This window comes from Tupaia chinensis, unplaced genomic scaffold (assembly GCF_000334495.1).
Source record: "Tupaia chinensis unplaced genomic scaffold, TupChi_1.0 Scaffold000067_1, whole genome shotgun sequence".
Classification (NCBI taxonomy): domain Eukaryota; kingdom Metazoa; phylum Chordata; class Mammalia; order Scandentia; family Tupaiidae; genus Tupaia; species Tupaia belangeri.
This window is the reverse complement of record NW_006159526.1, coordinates 2,696,341-2,717,046: the sequence shown is the minus strand read 5'-3', so window position 1 is coordinate 2,717,046 and position 20,706 is coordinate 2,696,341. Positions and strand designations below refer to the sequence as shown.

The 20,706-nt window shown below is 54.7% G+C and overlaps 1 protein-coding gene across 1 annotated transcript in view; it reads right to left on the bottom strand.

Moving 5' to 3' along the window:
- The window catches only part of NECTIN2 (nectin cell adhesion molecule 2), a gene marked incomplete at its 5' end in the record, with an annotated part of 31,583 nt that extends 10,877 nt beyond the window's left edge, over positions 1 to 20,706 (bottom strand). Inside the window, 2 exon segments of the mRNA XM_014582975.1 lie at positions 4,775 to 5,170; positions 20,675 to 20,706. Of these exon segments, the coding sequence (XP_014438461.1) occupies positions 4,775 to 5,170; positions 20,675 to 20,706 (428 nt within the window).

Genomic DNA, 20,706 nt, shown 5'->3' with positions numbered 1-20,706 from the left:
GGTCAACCATGGTTCAAGTCCCAGACCTGGTGGCTTGCTTTCTCAATTTCCTGCTCTCTTTTGCTCTGTTCCTCTCTGGTTGAATTAAAACTTAAGTTAAAAAAAAAAAAAAAGTTAAATAAAATAATTATTTTAAAAAAATAGTAATAATTGGTTTGGGGCTTGCAGATGGCGTGGTGGTTAAAGGCACTGGACTCCCACATAAGTGACCACGGTTGGAGTCCTGGACTTGGCAGCTTGCTTCCCCACTTTCTCTTTCTCTCTCTCTCATTCTCTCTCTGGTCAAACTGAAATAAGTAAATAAAGATAGATAGACAGATAAATTAAATTAAATAATTCTTTAAAAATAAATAAATAAATAACGAGGCCAGCAGACGGCGTAGCAGCTACAACGCTGGACTCGCACATAGCCTACTGCGGTTCAAGCCCTGGGCCCAGTGGCTTCAAAATCACACTAGGAGCGTGTGTGTGCACGCCCAAGATCCCTTGGAAGAGAAAGGATTGCGGAGTGGCCATACCCCCCAGGGGGCGATTTCTCACTTTCCCTCTGATTGCAACTGTCTGTCATTCTCTCTGAGATAAAAACCTCTAAATAATAATAACAAATAAAGTTAAATAAGTCATTCCAAAGGTGGAGGCTGAATAATGTGGTTCAAAGGTCTGTGTGGCTGAGGGCCTGGCCGGTGGTGTAGCAGTAACACCCGATGCTCAGGCCAGCAGGTGGCATGGAGGTCGAGACACTGGACTCCCACACAACCAACTATGCGGTTCGAGTCCCAGGCCCCGTGGCCTGAGAATCACGCTGGGCACGTGTGTGTGCGTGCCCCAGATTCCAGGAGAATGGAGAAGACAGGGCTGTGCTGTGACCATTTCCACTGAGGTCGATTCTCATTTTCTCTCTGTCTCTGTCCAGCAAGCACACATGTCCTATAGCTAAACACACACACACATACATGCACACACACACACACACACATGCACATGCAAGACTGACCCACACGGGAAGGTTCCAGGTTCCCATCCCGAGACCCTCCTGGTGCACCAGGCATATGTACCACCATAGGACTGGGTCACAGGGTCAAGACTCTGGTAAGGGTGCTGTCTCTCTCACTCATGGGGAAAAAAATTAAAATGAACAAATAAAAGCCCAGCTGATTGTTAATAAAAGGCCCCTCATTCTGTCCCTGTAACCCCCTCAGGTTGGGCCAGAAGCAGCGGAAAGACCACAGACTTCCAGAGCTGCTCGGCTCTTTATTGCCCTCTTCACCTCATCTTCCTGGAACATGTGGAAAAATATCAGGACAAAAAACTTAAATAAATAAAGGAAAAAAGATCCCAAAACAAGCCTCCAAGAGGAACAGCAGCTCACGCTGACCTGTGTGTCCCTACCCTTGTCTGTCCCCTGAGCACTGAGACTTAGGTCCCAGGTTCCTCTGGCACCACCCACCCTCATGGTATTAGGGATCTTAACCCAGTTCACAGAAAACAGGAGAGAAACTATGCACGGATTTCAAAACCTTTTCACCAAAATAAACTTGTGCCCTTTCCTCTTATTTACACGTGAGAGAGAGAGACAGAGAGAAAGGAGCTCCCTCCACAGGGTCTGGGCACCCTGCACGCCCCTTCCTCCAGTCCTCCGGCCCGGTGCATCTCAAACAGTCACACGCGTGCCCTGAGTTTCAGACTGCCCAGGCCAGGGATTCGAATCCTGGGTGCCACGTGGGCTCTGGCTTCTCCTAAGCAGCACATAACTACCATGCCACAGACTTGGCCTCCAAAATAAACTCACACTTTTTTTTTTTTTTGGAGAGGTTTTCACTATAGGGCGTGTGCGCTCGCCAGACAGAGAGAGACATAGAGATAGAAAGCGAGAAATCACCCCTCAGGGGGGATGGTCACGCCACAATCCCTTCTCCTCCATTCTCCTCTCAAGATCTTGGGCACGCACGCACACGCACCCAGCGTGAGTTCTAAGCCACCGGGTCCGGGACATGAACCGCGGTTGACTTCGTGGGAGTCCAGTGACATAGCCATTACGCTAACTGCTGGTTCCCAATAAATTCGCACTTTTGAAACCCTCCTAAACTCTGCTCGCCTGGGGTCCTCCCCTCCTCTCCGTTCCCACCAAGCTGCCCTCCCATCTGTCCTTGGGCACAGCGATGTCCTTGAACCCAAACCTACCCCCGCCCCTGGGAGCCCCTGGGCAGCAACTGCAGACACCCCCTCCCCCCTCCGCCCCCCCTTCGGGTCAGGTGACTTCATCGCTTGTTCTGGTCTTCACCAGATCCCAGCCCAAGCCTCACTTCCTCAAGGGAGTTCCCCCAACCTCTCCCCTCAGCGACTTGTGGGCCCCGTCCGGACAAAGGCAGGGTTTGGTGGTTCACTCTGCCCTGCCCCGAGACCCACAGCCCACAGTGCCCGGGGCGGTAGCGGCTGCTCTTGCAGGCTCTACCCCCAGAACCAACAACTGTGCAAGATGCTTTTGCAGGAGGCGAGGAGAGCCCCGCCTGGACTCTAGAAATCAACTCTGGTTTCCGGGCTCCTTGGAAAGGGCGATGTTTCCCCAGGGACGGGGCAGGGGGGCCTTCAACTCTCTGGGGCTGAGGAGAGGACACAAATGTCCCGACTGATGTGGCATCAGGGAAGTTGCCGGGGAAGGGGGCATCCCAGGGGACTTCCAGGATTTAGCAAGAGCATCCTTCGAAAAAGAAAAAAAAAAAACCTTCCCTGGGGCCGGCCCTGCAGCTCAGCGTAGAGAAAGACAGATCCCCCAGGGCTGACTGCCGCCCCCACGCTACAGTTCGAATCTCCTGCCCAGTGCTAGTGCACAAGTGCCCAAATCCTGATGGGGCAGGAAAAAGGCTGCAGCATGACTGTGCCCACCGGGGGTGCTTTCTCCCCCCGCTCTTGCTCTTTCTGGTGAGTGCGTGCGTTCTCCGGCAATTCAAGAAAGAAGAAAACACCTTCTGAAGAGTCAGTTCTTCTTTTTCTTTTTCTTTTTTTTTTTTTTTTTTGGAGAGGTTTTTGCTATAGGGAGTGTGCGCTCGCCAGAAAGACAGAGAGAGACAGAGAGATAGAAAGCGAGATATCAGCCCCAGGGGGGGATGCCCACGCCGCAATCCCTTCTCCTCCATTCTCCTCTCGGGATCTTGGGCACACATGCACACGTACCCGGCGTGAGTTTAAGCCACCGGGTCCAGGACTCGAACCGCGGTTGACTACATGGGAGTCCAGTGACATAGCCATTATGCCAACTACTGGTCCCCTTTTTCTTTTCTTTTTTTTAAATTTTATTTTATACCAGAGAGAGTGCTCTGTGCATGGCTGGGTCAAGAGCACGAGAGAGAGAGAGAGAGACAGAGAGAGACAGAGAAAGAGAGAACCCCCCCCCGACCATGCAGTAGTTCTTTCTCCTCTAGTTCACCATCCCATCTGAGGGAGAGGGAGAGAGAAAGCACCCCCAAAGGGACATGGTCACACTGCAATCCCTTCTCCTCCATTTCTCTATCTTGTCAGGATCTGAGGCATACACCCATGTGTGCGCGTGTACACACACAAACACACACACACATGCACGTACACACCTGGCTTGTTTAGCAAGCCACTGGGGCTGGGACTCAAACCATGGTCGGCCATGTGAACTCACCACTGTGCTATGGGGCTGCTACCATCCTGGGTTTTTCAGGCTGCCAGGGTTTGGGCCCTGACCACCACATGGGTCCTGGCTTCCTCTGTGCAGCAGTGAACTGCACTGCGATGGGCTCAGTCCAGGGAGTCCTTTCCGATCCTCCTCCTTCCTCCACACGTGCAAGCCTGGGACCAGCCCCTGGGAGCATCTTTTCCTGTCCGCCTCCCTCAGCCCCCACTGCCCAGCCAGAGCCCTCACACCTGGCTCCGGCTCCCTTCCACCGGAGGCTCCGTGCCCGCCGTAACGATCAGACCTGTCTCTCATGGGGTAGGAAACCTCTAACAGCTCCCAGCAGCTCTGCGGGTGAAGTTCAACCTCCTCGCCTCTGCCTGGGAGGCCTAGGCAGTCAGCCCAGGCGGCTTCCTGCTTCCACGAGGGTTGGTCGCTCACGCGTCTGCCTGCCCTCGGCAGCCTCTTTTCCGTTTCTGGGACATGCTGGGCTCCAGCTTGTGCATATGCTGTCCCCCCTGCAATGCTGTTCCCTCGGCTTGTACATCCATTCCACTGCTTTGCCTACAGGTGGCTCTTCCTACCCTTCCTTGTCTCACATGGCCACTGTGTCCTCGCCTCCAAGCCACTACCTCCTGCCTGGAGGTCTGCAGTCCCCTCCACTGAGGTCGCTCAGCTTCCATACACAGGCTCTTTTGCAGCCAGAGAGAGCCTATGGAAACCCAGGCCGATCGTACCTCCGCTGTGCAGAACCTGCCATGGGGCTGTTCTCCCAGGGCAGAAGCTGAAGTCGTACCATGGTCTATGAGGCCATCTGTGCTGTCTCCATCACCTCCTTGACCATCTCCTCCTGTTCCCCCATTCACATGTCTCTAGTCACACGGATGACGCCCCTCCCAGTCCTCATGCTCCAGGTGAGCCCTGCCTCAGGGCCTTTGCACTCGCTGTTCCCCCTGCCCCAAACTCTCTTCTCTTGGATTCCTGCAGGGCTCCCTCCCCTGTTCCTAGATTTTTCTCCAGAACACAGCCAAGACCTCCCCAGCACACAGAAAAGCCCAAGGAGCAGAGCGGGAAGCCAGCTCAGCAGGGAGAAGCAGAGCTGTACTGCAACCGTCCCACATGCCCCGCCCTGCTCACCTATGGCTCTGAGCCAGGTCACCTCCCGGACGGGCCCCTTGGGGAAGGTGGCAAACTCGCACGAGTAGTTGCCCTCATCCTCCACCGTCAGCCCCCGCAGGGCCAGCGTGGCGTCCCGCAGCTCTGTCTCTGTGTCTTGCCGGGCTCCGGTGTTCTGGCCAGTGGTGACAAAGGACAGCCGCTCCTTGCCGGGCCGCGGGCTGGGGAAGCTGGGACCGTACGAAGGGTGGAAGACAGCCACGCTCTCGCTGCCCCCGGCTGCATCCAGGCGCTGCCAGGTCACCTGTGAGACACGCACTTCTGGGGCAGGTGGCAGCAGGTGGCACGGCAGCTCCACGGTGGCCCCCAGTTGGCCCCGAACCTCAGGGAGCACCAAAACTCGCACATCCTGAGCTCCTGGGGAGAGAGCAGAGAGAGAGGTCAGGTGAGAAGGGTGCCAGGGCCCTCCAGGCCAAGCAGGGTCCTCGCTGAGAGACCGGGGAAATGCCAGCCTCAAATGCAATGGAAGGGGACTTCCCAGGGTCCCAATTCCAAAAAAGTCGGCGAGAGAAGGCCTTCGGGGAAAAAACTAAGGAAATTTGAACCCAGACTAGATTACATATCATGGAATTACAGTTAATTTTTATCTATCTATTATTTATCTGTCTGTCTATCTATCTAATTATCTATCTATCATGTGTACTTGCTAGAGAGAGAGAGAAAGAGACAATGAGAAAAAGAGGGTTAAGTGAGAAAGCACCGCCTGGGATGGGGGGATGGCCACACCGCAATCCCTTCTCCTCTATTCGCCTTGGGATTTTGGACATGCACGCACACATGCCCACAGGTTTCTCAAGCCACTGGGTACAGGATGTGAACCACAGTTGGCCATGTGGGATTGAGCTGCCTCAACCTCCACACCACCTTCCGATCCCATAGCTAATAGTCTTAGCTAAGATAATTAACTTGTGATATGTGGAATATCTTTTTCTTTTCTTTTCTTTTTTTTTTTCTTTTTTTTTTGAAGAGGTTTTTGCTATAGGGCACGTGTGCTCGCCAGACACAGAGAGAGAGAGACAGAAAGCTAGAAATCACCCTCCAAGGGGGATGGCCATGCTGCAATCCCTTCTCCGTTCCCCTCTCGGGATCTTGGACACCCATGCACACACGCCCGGCGTGAGTTTAAGCCACCGGGTCCGGGACTCGAACCGCGGTTGACTATGTGGGAGTCCAGCGACATAGCCATTACACTAACTGCTGGTCCCTGCAATGTAGTCTTGGCTCAGCGAAAAGCAAGCAGTGTCACCACTGTCAAGTTTAGGGTGGGAGGATGGGGGGCTCCCAGGCCATTCTTGCAACTTAAATCTTTCTGTTTAAATTTTTCATTATAGGGCTGGCCCAGCAGCCAGAGGTTCAGGGAACTGGATCTCACATGGCTGATGGCAGTTCAAATCTGACCCTGGTGACTCGAAAACCATGTGGGCAATCTGCACGTGTGTGCCCCAAATTCCGATGGGATGGAGAAACAGCGAAGCATGACACTGTCTGTCCATTGTGGGGTGTCTCTCTCTCTCTCTCTGCCTCTCTCTGGCAAACATATTCATCCTCTGATGATTAAAAATATGGGTAACAAGAACTAGCAGATGGTGTAATGGTCACATCTCTACATGGTCAACGGTGGTTCAAGTCTCAGACCCGGCAGCCTGAAAAATCACACTGGGCACATGTGTGTGCATGCCCAAAATCCTGAGAGGAGAATGGAAAAGAGATTGTGGCGTGGCCATCCTCCCTGGGGCTGATTTCTCACTTTCTGTCTCTGTCTCTCCAGCGAGCACACATGCCCTATAGCAAAAATCTATCTTAGAAAAGGGGGGGGGCAAATCTCCTGGAAATAAATAAATAAAAAGTTATATCTATGACAAAATAATAGCAAAGGTTTATTTACTTATTTGATTCCATTCGTTATTATTTGTTAAATTTGACCACAGTGAGAGAGAAAGGAAAAGCAAGAAAGCAAACCGTCAGATCTGGGACTCAAACTGCGGTTGGCCATGTGGGAATCCAGAGCCTTTAACCATCGCACCACCTGCTGGCCCCGCAAAATAAATTTTTTTGTTTGGAGAAGTTTTTGTTACAGGGTATGCATGCTCACTAGTCAGACAGAGAGAGAAAGAGAGACAAAAAGCAAGAAATCACCCCCTAGAGGAGATGGCCACGCCACAATCCCTTCTCCTCCATTCTCCTCTCAGGATCTTGGGCATGCACGCACACGCGCCCAGTGTGAGTTTTAAGCCACCAGGTCCGGGACTCAAACTATGGTCGACTACGTTGGAGTCCAGCGACATAGCCATTACGCTAACTGCTGGTCCCTAAATTTTACATGAAAACGTGAGGTCAGCCCATGGCCTAGTGGTTAAGGGAACCATACCCTGCATGGCTGACCATGGGGTTTGAATCCTGGCCTCAGTGGCTTGAAAAATGCTGGGCGCCATGTGGGTGTGAGCCCTAAATCCCAACAGAATGGAGAAGTGGGGGAGAGGAGACTGTGTGGTGTGACCGTTCCCCACGAGGGGCGTTTTCTCCTTCTCCCTCTCTTTGTCTTTCTGTCTCTGTCTCTCTTTAGCAAGCACATGCACCCTCTGGCATAATAAAAGAAAATTTAAATAAAGTGTCAGGATAGTCTTAAACCCTCTCCCCTCAGCTTTTTAGAAAACGGTTCTCTTGCTTTTTTTTTAATTAGGTTTTTATCATAAGGTTCATGCATTCTCCGAGGAGAGACAGCGAGAGGGACAGGGAGAAATCACCCCATGGTGGGGTGGCTATACTGCAATCCCTTCTCCATTTTCCTCCTGGGATTTTTGTGTGTATGCACATGTGTCCAGTGTGATTTTCAAGTCACCAGGTCTGGGACTTGAACTATGGTTGGCCATGTAGAAGTCTCCTGCTGGCCCTTCACTTTTCTAGAAAACCTTTCTGCCTATTGGGAACCAGCAGTTAGCGCAATGGCTATGTCGCTGGACTCCCACCATAAACAAACACATACATATATGTGTGTATATGTATTTATGAAGAAATGGGACAGTTTCTACAACAGCTGCTTTGCACCTTTTGCCCATCATGAATATATTTACATTTAAATATATAAAGAACTTCCTCATTTTTTCTAGTGGCTCCCAAATATCTCATCATAGGGTTTCTTTGGGGGGTAATGAATAGTTTTGTTTGTTTTTTTTTTTTTTTTTTGGAGAGGTTTTTGCTACAGGGCTTGTGCGCTCACCAGAAAGACAGAAAGACACCGAGAGACAGAAAGCAAGAAATCACCCCGGGGGTGGGGGGGATGGCCACACCACAATCCCTTCTCCTCCATTCTCCTCTTGGGATCTTGGGCACGCACGTACATGCACTCGGTGTAAGTTTAAGCCACCGAATTCGGGACTCGAACCATGGTCGACTACATGAGAGTCCAGCGACATAGCCATTACGTTAACTGCCGGTCCCCAACTTTGTTTATTTTATTTATTCTAATTTGACCAGAGGGTGGAGAGAGAGAGAGAGAAAGAGAGAAAGCAAGCTGCCAGGTCTGAGACTTGAACTGCAGTTGACTATGTGGGAGTCCAGTGCTCTTAACCACCATGCCACCTGTTGGCCCTCATTACTATTATTATTTTTGAACAGCATTATTAAGGTATATATTCCCATACCACAGGGTCACAGGGTGGGGTGGTGGTTAGTGCAGCCTGGCTCTACATGGTCAACAGCATGGTTTGAATCCTGGACCAAGAGGCTTGAAAAGGCCATGTGCATGCCGGTCCGAAATTCCAAGAGGCTCATGGAGAAGGGACTGTGGTGTGGCCACTCCCCAGGGGTGACTTCTCACTTTCCCTCTCTTCACTTCTCTCTCTGCCCAGTGAGTACATGTGCCCTATAGCGAAACTTAAAAATAAATAAATAAATAATTTGGGGGGAAAAAATGAAAACAGGAACCAGGGAGAATGGTTTTCTGCTGGGCAAATCAGGACAGCATGGTGACCAAGGGCACAGACTCAGGGGGTCCCAATCCTAGTTCTGCCACTCACTGGCTATGTGACCTTGTGCAAGTCACTTAACCTCCCGGTGCCTGAGTTTCTGCAGCTATAAAGGAGGATAATAACAGTGGTCTCCTGAGTTGTTACAAGGATCAAAGGATGTTTGTAGAGCACTTAACACCGGCCACAGGAAACTCACCTCAGTGCTTGGTAAGTAAACCCAGCAAGGTCAGGGTAATTACGAGGGACCCTTGACACTCAGCCCGAGGGGAGGAGAGGCCAGGAGACCTGCCCTATTCAAAGGGGCAAGTGGGATGAACACAAGACAGTGATCCGGGGTGGGCTGGGGCTGGGGCAGGAACCAGGACCTGTTCCGGTGTCTGGATTGCACAAGTGTGCGCTATCTCTGTTTCTCTGTCTCCTACTCATGGAAAAAATAAATAAATGAACTTAAAAAAACAAAAATAGATCCAGCAGGAGGTGTGGGGGTTAAGACGGCTGGATTCCATGTGGCTGATTTTGTAGTTTGAGTCCCGGGCTCGGTGGCTTGAAAATCACACCAGGTGTGTGTGTGTGTGTGTGTGTGTGTGTGTGCGTGGATGCCCAAATTGCCGAGAGGAGAGTGGAGGAGAAGGGACTGCAGCATGGCCACCGCCCCACCCCGGCGGAGGATTTCTCACTTTCCCTCTCTCTGTTTTTCTCCAGCAAGTGTATGTGCCTTATCTACAGCAAAAATTCAGTAAATAAATAAACAAACAAAAATTTAAAAAGGGTGCAACTGGGACCAGCAGTTAGTGTAATGGCTATGTCGCTGGACTCCCATGTAATCGACCGCGGTTCATGTCCCGGACCCGGTGGCTTAAACTTACGCCGGGCGCGTGTGCGTGCGTGCCCAAGATCCCGAGAAGAGAATGGAGGAGAAGGGATTGCAGTGTGGCCATCCCCCCTGGGGGGTGATTTCTTGCTTTCTGTCTCTCTGTCTCTCTCTGTCTGTCTGGTGAGTGCATGCACCCTACAGTGAAAATCTCTCCAAAAAGAAAAAAAAAAAAAAGGGGTGCATCTGACACCAGCGTGCTCTGACGGAGATGGGTAGCCCCTGGCCTCACACACAGGAACTTAGGGGGCACGAGGAGGTGACTAACCAGAGGTCACTGGCAGAAAGCTGTCCCCTGGACAGGAATAGTCCAGGGACTATGGGTAAAAAGAGTCTCGGTCTCGGTCAGAGCGAGCCGGCATCAGTTACACCCTTTTAAAATGTTTATTTGTTTATTTATTTACTGAATTTTTGCTATAGATAAGGCACATGCGCTTGCTGGAGAAAAACAGAGAGAGGGAAAGTGAGAAATCCTCCCCCGGGGTGGGGCGGTGGCCATGCTGCAGTCCCTTCTCCTCCACTCTCCTCTCGGAAATTTGGGCATCCACGCACACACGCACCTGGTGTGATTTTCAAGCCAAGTGGCTTCACCCCCGCAGGGGCTGCAATATGCAGTCAGGGCCAGATCTGGAGCAGACAGACGAGGGCTTCCTGCTGCCTGTGTCCCTGTGCAGCCAGGCCCTCGCTTCCAGACCTAAGTTCCTTCATCTCCGAAATGGATATATATATATATATATTTTTTTTTAAGAGTTTTTTTGCTATAGGGCACATGCGCTCACCAGAGACAGACAGAAAGCGAAAAATCACTCCCCCCCTCGAGGGAGGGCCACACCACAATCCCTTCTCCTCCATTCTCCTCTCTGGATCTTGGGCACTCAGGATCTTGGGCACGCACGCACACACGCCTGATGTGAGTTTAATCCACTGGGTCCAGGACTCGAACTGCAGTGAACTACATGGGAGTCCAGCGACATAGCCATTACGCCAACTGCTGGTCCCTGAAATGGGGATGTTAAAGCTGCCTGGTATGATTTTCCCACGAGAGCTTCTCACAGGGCCTGCATTGGTGAGTTACAGGCCACAGCCACCCCTGGTGTGTTCACAGCGCCCCCACCACAGTGCTGCTTCCCAGAATTGGCAGCCCTCACAGAATCATCCCGAGGTGAGCGTCAAAAAGTTCAGACAAGGGACCAGCAGGTGGTGTGGTGGTTAAGGTGCTGGATTCCCACATGGTCGGCCACGGTTCAAGTCCTGGACCTGGTGACTTGCTTTCTTACTTTCTCTCTCTCTCTCTCTCTGGTCAAACTAACAAGTAATAATAAATAAATAAAATAATAAAAGTTAAAAAAAAAAAAAGTTCAGACAAAAAGCAGAATGTGGGGGTCCCAGGGGCAATGGTTGAGTGGACCAAGGAAGGACAACCCCCTTCCAGAGGGCACTCCTTCTTGGGCTCCTCCTGCTCTCTCCTGGCCCCCAAAGGTGCTGAGTTTGAGATAAGGCTCTCAGCTGGCTCAGGAGCTGGGGGGGGGGGGGGGGGCCGTTTTCCCGTTGGCAAGTGGAAGGCCTTGAGGGTTTTTCTGCTGAAGAATGACTTGAGCCAAGGCCTGAGGAGAAGGCGGTGATCTGGGTAGAAATAAATGACGAGGCAGCAAAATGGCCCGAGAAAGTGTCAGAAGGGCCGAGCAAGGGAGCCGCGGTGGCGCCACGTCGGTGCGGTGCGTGCTCTGCGGCACTCAGGCCACGTGGCAGGTCCCCTGGTGGTCTCCTGAGCACACCAGGTGCACGTGGGTGCCTGTGACCCCGGCTGGCTGAGGCTTGGGGTGTGTCACAGCGTGAAGACCCTGGAGGGGGTGCTCTCTATCTCTGCTTTTCATGGAAAACAAAACAAACAAACAAACTTAAAGAAAAGTCTGGGGCCAGGAGATGGCGTAAGGGTTACCTCGCTGAACTCCCACGCGGCCGATCACGGTTTGAATCCCGGATCTGGTGGCTTGTAATTCACACCAGGTGCATGTGTATGCGTGCCCATCCACCCCGGGGGAGTGATTATTCGCTTTCTGTATATCTTTTTTGTCTCTGGCAAATGTATGCACCCTATAGCAAAAATCTCTCCAAAAAAAGAAAGAGAAAAAGAAGAAAGGAAGGAAGGAGAGAGGAAGGAGGAAAGGCCAAGGCTGAGCCGGGCGTGGAGGGGAGGCTGGCAGATACGAATGGTCAGAGAACGGTGGGCCTGAGAGAATCTGCGGGCCACATTCTCTCCCTCCCAGTCTAGTCCAAGAAACAGACAGTTGCTCACAAAACAGGGCCTGGCTGCTAGAGACGCAGCCTGAGGACAGGGATCTGACCGCCTCGCTCCCTGCTGTCTCCCCAGCACCTCCACCGGGGCTGGGCACACAGTGGGAGCCAGAACACCCCGCTGGATGACTCTCGGGTCCTCTGCCGAACACGGGTGCCAAGGCAGGGGCTTTCCTCCAGGCCTGACGCCGTGAACAAACCCTGAACACGAGCTGTCACCAAGGGTGCCCTGAGGGGCCGCAGGGCAGCACAGCAGCAAACGCGACATTGCCGGGCTGACCGACATGAAGGTGCCAGTTTGGCTTCTGAGGACCTCTCTGCGTATGCGGGCACACACGTGCCCACAATCTGGGTCGTGTCACCACCCTGTTGGAGATGCTCTCTCACTCACGGAATAAATAATGAGAGCAAAAATTGTCAGGGTCAGCAGGTGGCGTGGTGGTTAAAGGCACTGAATTCCCACATGGCCGATTACGGTTCGAGTCCCAAACCTGGTGGCTTTTGCTTTCTCACTTTCCCTTTTTCTCTGTCTCTCTCTGGTCAAATTTAAAACAAAAAACAAAACAAAACAAAAACCTGTCACATCCTGACTTCATTGCAAAGTCAACAAGTCTGCTCCCCCCCTCACTGACCGTGGCTTCCACTCCTTAACACACGTGTGCACACACACACACACACACACACACAGAATGCCCTGAAGGCTGAGGACGGAGGTAGTGGGGCAAGAACCTGGAGCACGGCCCCAACCCATCTGAAGGGGAGAGGGAGAGACAGAGAGCTTCGTGGAGGAGGAGGCCTGGGTCCCTTCCAGGATTTCTTGTCCTAAGGAGCAATCATGACTGCCAGGTGCCCGGCTCACCTAAGGGAGGCCACCCTCCATGTGGAGGGTGGGGTCTGAGTACTGTTGGCTTTAGGTGGTAAAAGAACAACATCAGCTTCCTGTGGTGCCAGCTCCTGGTGGCTCTTTGTCCCTAAACACTGGGCCCCAGATGCCAGCCCCACCCCACCCTGGCTAGCTGCTCTCCTCTCCTCCACCTTGAGCTTCGTCAGCCCAGCCAGCGCCTCTCTCATCGTAACTATAGACATTCCGTGTCCCCCAGGCCATCAGCGTGTCCCCCAGGCCATCGGCGTCGCGAGGGCAGGCATTTCAGAGGAAACCAGCACCTGCTAGACCCTGAAAGAATTGGGCGCAAGGCCCATCCCTGCCAGACCCTCATTTTTAAGTTTCTCATTCTGCATAAACAGCTAGGAGGTTCAGGCCCCGCTAGGTGAATGGTCCTTTTCTCTGTTTTTAGTTTGCTACAGGGTATATGCACACGCCAGAGAGACAGAGACAGAGAGAGAAAGTGAGAAAGCACCCCCCGAGGGGATGACCACACAGCAGTGCCTTGTCCACCCCCTTCCTGTCAGGATGTTGGGCACACATGCACGCGTGCCCAGGGTTTTTCAAGACGCTGAGTCTGGAACTCAGACCACGCAGCTGGCCAAGTGGGGGAGCGGCCCTAACCACAGTGCTACTGGCTGGCCCCTAATTGTCCTTTAAAAAAAAAGAAAGAAAGAAAGTTTTACTGTAGGACGTGTGCACTCACCAGAGAGACAGAGAGAAAAAGGGCCATAGAAAGTGAGAAATCCCCCCCCTGGGGAGGGGATGGCCTTGCCACAGTTGCTTCTCCTCCATTCTCCTTTCGGGATCTTGGGCGCGTACGCACACACTCCAGGCGTGACTTTTTTTTTTTTTTTTTGGAGAGGTTTTCGCTATAGGGCGCGTGTGCTCGCCAGACAGACAGAGAGAGACAGAGAGACAGAAAGCGAGAAATCACCCCCCAGGGGGGATGGTGACACCGCAATCCCTTCTCCTCCATTCTCCTCTCGGGATCTTGGTCACTCATGCACACACGCCCGGCGTGAGTTTTAAGCCACCGGGTCCGGGACGCAAACTGTGGTCGATTACGTGGGAGTCCAGCGACATAGCCATTACGCTAACTGCTGGTTCCCCAGGGCGTGACTTTTAAGCTGCTGGGTCCAGGGCTCGAACCGCGGTCAACTACATGGGAGTCCAGTGATGTAACCATTACACCATCTGCTGGTCCCCTGATAGTCCGTTTTTAAGGCATTTCCACTTCAGTCAAAGATTCAGGATCGAGGCCTTGGGGTCATCTTGACTCCTCTTTCTGTCTCGCCCCACAAGAGACACATCGGGAAATCCTGTAGGTCTGTTCTGCAAATTTATTTGTAATTGATCACATCTGAGCCCTCCAGGGTCCCCAGCGTGATCTATTCCACTATCACCTCCTGCCTGGGCTGCCTCCTGCCTTCAGGATTTTGGTTGCCCGGAGGTCTGGGCCCACGCACTGCCAGTAGGATCCCACAGCAGTCACTGCAGATCGGGTCCCTCCTCTCTGCTCAGAGTCCTCCCAAAGGTCTCTGTCATTCAGAAAAAAATGCTCGTCCGGTTTTTGTTTTGTTTTGTTTTGTTTTGTTTTTGAGAGGTTTTTGCTATAGGGCGCGTGCGCTCGCCAGAAAGACAGAGAGAGACATAGAGACAGAAAGCGAGAAATCACCCCCCGGGGGGATGGCCACACCACAATCCCTTCTCCTCCATTCTCCTCTCGGGATCTTGGGCACGCCTGCACACGCGCCCCGTATGAGTTTAAGCCACCAGGTCCGGGACTTGAACCATGGTCAACTACATGGGAGTCCAGTGACATAGCCATTACGCTAACTGCTGTTCCCAATGCTCGTCTGTTTTTAAAGATGCAGTGTGTGCACACACAGGTGAGACAGGGAGACGGAAGCACCATCAAGAGGGTTCTGTCACTCTGCGAACCCCTTTCCAGTCCGGTTTTCAGAGCAGGCTGGCCAGGGAGCCGAACCTGGAGTCGCCACATGGCTCCCAGCCTTTCACGGCATTTGGTTTACCTGGACCAAAAAGCTCGAGTCTTTACGACCACAACGCCCAGCATGCTCTGTGCGAAGCCTGGCACCGTCCGACCTAATCTCCACTCCCCTCGGCCCACCCTGCTCCAGCCGCGCTGGCCGCCTGTTCCTCCACGTGCCAGGCAAGCCCGCCTCAGGGCCTTTGCGCTTGCTGTTCTAGAATGCCCCCATGTCCGAGGCGCCCTCCCTCACTTCCTTCAGGCCTTCGCTCAGTGACGCATTCCCTGACCTCCCTGCTGGTAAGAACACAGGCTGGCTTGGCCCTGCTGTTTCCCCTCATGGCGCCTATCACACCTGTCATGCAGAACCCTGTCCCTCTCTGTCTCTGTCAGTCTTGTTCGCCGCCGTCTCCCCAGGGCTAGGACCGTGCCGGGCACACCGTAGACTCTAGCTGTGTGGAATGAAGGAATGAGCTGAAGATGGGCAATTGATAGCAGGCTACACGGCCTAGGCGGAGGGTGAGGCGCTGGGGAGCCAGGGAGAGTGGTAAGCAGGGGGATGTTAGGTTTGATGTTAGGTTTGCATTTTTAAAAAACTGCTCAAAATAGAGCGAGACAAGGAACGAGGGCAAGAAAGAGGCCCCTGGATCAGGACAGGGGTGGTGGGGATGGAAGAGGGGCCGGACTGGAAATGCATTCAGAAGGGGAGTGTGTGGACAGAGCTGGAATGGCTGGGACACAGAGGCTGACAGGCTATGAGGGCGAAGGGGACAGGGTCTCGCTGAGGCCCAGAAGGTTTGTGCTTCAGGTGGAGGGGGGCATGAAGCCAGGAGGATGGCTGGGCTGCAGCGAGGACCCCACCGTCCGGGATGCTGCTGTGTGGGTGCCCGTGTCTGACCCTGGGCATGGTGGCTCTGGGCCAGGAGTGTGGCCGTGAGAAAGCTGGCCTCCCTCGGCTTTCCTGGGCCAGCCAGACTGCTGACAGCCTCACCAAGTGTCAGCTGGAGCATCGCACACACTTCCTCTTGCAGTGGACCGGGCCTGCAGGTTTCCTGTGGGGGCAAGGTGGGGCCTGCCCAGGGCACTGCGGGAGCCCAGCCCATTGTGTCCCCTGCAGAGAACTCTGGGGGACAGAGACATAGAGTCTAGAGCCCTGAGATCCAGAGAGGCGTAAGCCAAGCCAGAATGGATGGCACCTGGTGATTAATGGAACCCAGGAGGAGGGAGACCTGGGGGCCCAGACTCCTCAGCTCAAGAGGGGCTGGGGGTCAGATTCCTGGGTCCGAGAGAAAGGGGAGGGGGGATGGGGAGGGTCTGGACTCCTGGGTCTGAGGGAACAGGGGCTGGGGGCTGGGCTCTGGCTTCCGGCCTGGCTGGCTCCTGGGCCTGGTCTGTCCCCCCACACCTATGAAACCCTGCTGACCCAGCCTCCCAGGGCAGGGCGCGGCAGGACTCAAGTAGGCCCTTGAAGGCCCGCGTGCTCTGAGCACTGGCCTCAGCTGCTGCCTCAGCCACCTCGTTAATTAACTAATTGCATTAATCACAGTGCCCACCCCACAGCGGAAATCCGGAGCCGGTCTGGGGGGTGAGCACGGCAGCACGAGGTATGGGGCTACGTGTCTGTGCCTGGATTTCTGCACCTGCTCTGGCCTCCCCAGTCCACGTCTGGGTGGTGGTCAGCAGCCGGCGCTGGGAGACCAGGGCGAGGCCCACTCCCTCCCCTGGCCGAGAATCCCCTTTTCTGCAGGGGCTTGGCTCACCCCGAAGGTCTCTCCAGTGTGTCAGACTCCTCGGGTGACTCCCGGACAGCTCTTCCTGGCTGAGCCCCCGGGACGGACCCCTCTCCACACAAATGTCTGCCTAGTCTGAGTTCACATCCCGATGTCTCTGTCTCTCAGAGACTCCGGCCTCCCCCTTTTTGCAGGTGCTATCTCCTGAGTCTTTGAGCTCTCTCTCCGGTGTCTCCTAGTGTCTTTTGTCTCTCCCGGGGTCTCTGTTTCTCTCTCTCTGCCTCTGGCCCTCCGTGTGTCCAGTTCCCAGGACCTCTGGTGGCTACCTGTCCCTCTCAAGGTCTTTATTACTCTTTTTTTTTTTTTTTTTTGGAGAGGTTTTCACTATAGGGCGCGTGCGCTCGCCAGACAGAGAGAGACAGAGAGACAGAAAGCGAGAAATCACCCCCTCAGGGGGGATGGTCACACCACAATCCCTTCTCCTCCATTCTCCTCTCGGGATCTTGGGCACGCACGCACATGCGCCCGGCGTGAGTTTTAAGCCACCGGGTCCGGGACGTGAACAGCAGTCGACTAGGTGGGAGTCCAGCGACATAGCCATTTCGCTAACTGCTGGTTCGCAAGGTCTTTACTACTCTTGTCTGTGCCTCCCGGTGCCCCGGTCTCTGTGCTCTGAATCTCTCACAGTCTCTCTCTCTCTAGTTTTGGACAAGGTCGCTCTACGCTCCCGTCCTAGCCTCCCGAGTCGCCGGGGCTATGGGAGTGCACCACTGCCCCGACTGTGACGGGGGCTGGAATCGAACTCTGGCCTCCTGTGTGGTCACAGCCTGCCCGGTAACTGGTGGTGCCTGCTGCAGCTGGCTGCCCCTCTATGGCTCCGCTTCCTGCCCCCGTGCCACACGATCCCCCCGTTGAACATGCTCAGACGGGGCTTCGAGCCCACTCCGAGCCGCGCCTCCACTGCCTGCCACTTCTGGGGCGTGTCCCTTAGCTCAGGAAGGCACCCCCATCTGCAGTCGTCCCTGTGTTCTCTTGGCCCGTGTCTCTGGCATGAGGTCTCTTTCTGGGTCTCCTGGTCTCTGGCCTCTGCATTTGATTGTTACAGGCGCTAATCTCTCGCCATCTCTGGTCCACATCTCTCAGGGCCTTGGTATCTCTGACCCTGGGGTCTCCTGCATCTGTGTGACACTTCCTCACCGCCTGGGCCATCTCACTGGGCCCTCTGTTCTCCTCCCCCTCCTGCTCCATTTCTCAGCATCGCTGGGACATTAAAAATGTAACAGTGTCCCAGGCAGGGGCGGGGGAGCTGGCCTGCGTGCCCAACACCCTGTCCCTCCCCAGTCCCCCACTCAAGCTGCTGGCCTTGAGGCTTGCCCATGCCCTGACCTCCCTGGGTCATGGCATCTCCGTCCTCCTAGGGCCAGCTGGGATCTTGGGGTTCCCTGCCTGCCACCAAACCTCTGTGTCTCTCTGGCTGTTCCTGCCTCCATCGGTGTCCGTGCCTAGCTCCCCTCCCCCGCCTCTGTCCCATCCCTGTGGCTGTGTTTCGTGCCATCTCTAATTCTGCTTCTGCCCCCTCCCATACTTCACTTCTGCTCTCCTCCTTGTGACCAGGTGTCCCCATCCCTGCATCTCCTGTCTGGAGCCCTCTCCCGGCCCCCCTCCTCTGCCCAGTCCCCCTTCCCTAACGAGAGGAGACAGCCAGCCTGCAGTCCCTCGGCTCCCCTCCCCCTCCACTCCCAGGCGCCTGGCTGACAGGGATGAGCGGGGAAGCTGGGGAGGGCTGGGAGGGGGAGCCAGCGCAGCAGGAGGCCCTGGTGGTGCACCCTCATTCCCTGAGGGGGCCGGGGAGGGGGAGGCAGAGGAGCTGGCGACAGGTGAACAGAGATGGGTGGAAAGGAGAGAGGGGATGGGGAAAGAGAAGAGAAAAAGAGCTGGGAGATGAGGAGAGGAGAGCCAGGGGAGGAGAGAGGAGAAGGCAGGGAAGGAGGGAGAGGAGGAGAGAGCGGAGGCCAGCCAGTGGAGAGTGGAGTAGAGGGTGGAGGGTCAGGAAGAGGGAAGGCCCCCTCCCCAGGTGCTAAGAGCTTTCTCCAGGGCGCTGAACCCTCCTAATGGCCTGCAGCCCTTAGCTCCGGTTTACAAAGGAGGAAATGGAGGCTCAGAGGCACTTCGAAGCCCACCCGGTGACGGTGACGGTGCTGGGGTGGGGCGGGGCGGTCTGGTAGTGGCGGGGTTAAGGGGGCTGGTGCCCACGTGACTGACCCCATGGTTCCAGTGACCCAGCAGCTTGAGAAACATGCCAGGCGCATAACACGCACCCAAAATCCCGAGAGGAGAATGAAGGAAAAGGGGTTGCAGTGTGGCCATCTTCCTGCGGGGCGCTTTTTCACTTTTTGCCACTCGGTACCTTAAAGTAAATTTAAAAAAAAATAAACTTAAAAAGGTGGGTTCTGCGGTCTTGGCTTCTCAGAGATCAGTTGTGGGTTCCTCGGCTGTGGGAAAGTGGCTTGTCCTGTCTAAGCTCGCGTTTCATCTGTAAAATGGGAACAGGAAAAGGATGTTTCTTACAGCCGTTTGGAACCTTCTGTGAGATCCCACACAAGAGACAACTGCTTTGATTTATGTCGTGGATTCTGGGCAACCGTCCGGAGGTGGGTTTTGATCTCACCTCCATACGTCTGCCACAGAAGGGGACTGGCAGAGGGTGGAAGAGGCCAGGAAGCCCCCAGCTTGGGTCAAGGCTGGGCGACAACTCGCAGACATCCTGGAGAAAACGAGGCCGGGAGGGTGATCTAAGCTCGCCTGTGTACCTTCCTGGGCAAACGGCTGGAAACCGGCAACCCAGAGTTTCTAGCTCGAAATAAACAGTCAGGTCACCTGCGAGGCGCGGCCCCTCCTTCACCTGTTTCTTATTCCCTCGCTCTCCTGGGAGCCGCCCCTCTCTAATGGGGTGGGGGGTCAGAGCAGAGAAAAGCGGGCAGAGTTAGGTCAGAGGCTCTACCAGCCCATCTCCCGGAGCGAATGGAGGACAAAGGTACCACAAGAGGAAAGATAAGGTCCCGAAACTAGGGAGTCCGGACCAGGAGCTGGGGGAGGACAGCCCCGCCTCTCTCTGGCTGGTGTAAGCGAAACTGGGAAAACTTCCCCGGGGACATCCCGACCGTCGGCGCACAGGGAAAGGGAGGGGGCTCCCAGCTCGGGACTTGCCTCCCGTTCTACCTGGGACCCCACAGATGGTCTCCAGCTTCCAGAGCCTCCCGCCCTTGCATCTCGGGCTCAGGAGGTAGGTTCCCTGCCCGCATCTGCATCTGGATCTTAGAAGTTATTCCTCTGCCCACGGTGACCCCTGAGGCCCACCAGATGGAACCTGCCCCCAGGTCCACCAGGAACCCAGAGTCCCCCACCTATCATTTCATGTGTAGCGTTTGAGTTCGAGCCCCTCCTGCCAGTCCTCCTTAGACCAGTTACAAAGCCCCTAAGCCTCCACTCCACCTTGGCACCCAGGAGACCAGCCCGGACCATCATTTTGCCGGAGCTCAGTGACCTTAGCCCTCAACTCCCTAAGGTTGGGGGTTGGAGCCCAGTCAGGCCCGTCCTCCCAGGCCGCCCCAACTCTCATCTTCCGCCCTCCTCTAGAAGATCTCAACATCTGAGCCCCTGTCCTCAGTTCTCCCCAGCCTCAGACGCCCAGCCCGGCAAGAAGGCAAAATGGGGAGTGGTCTCGCCTTATCGTCGGGATCCTCCAGCTTGGGTTGGAGGAAACATTCCCCACATTCCTGAAGGGTAGCTCAGACAGAAACCTAGATCCGGGTTAACTGATCGGCGCGGGGTGGAGACCCGGAGCAAGGCCTCCGGGAGACCTCGGACTTAACCTTTTCCATACAAGGGTCTGAGGAAGGGGCAGGGGGGAACAGGGAAGTCCGGCGTAGGATGGGCGGTTGGAATTAGGAACCGTGGGGTGGGGGGTGACGAGGATGTAGCGAAGAGGGCGAGCGCGGGAGGGTCGGAGTCGGTGGGGGCACCCGGGGAGGGCTCACGAGAAAGGGGCTCAGGCTTCTCCCGCTCAGAAGGGAGGGGAGTGGGAGGTCCGCGAGGGTCGGGGGCCGTCCGCGATCTCTCACCGGTTTCCCGGAGCAGTAGCAGGAGCAGCAGC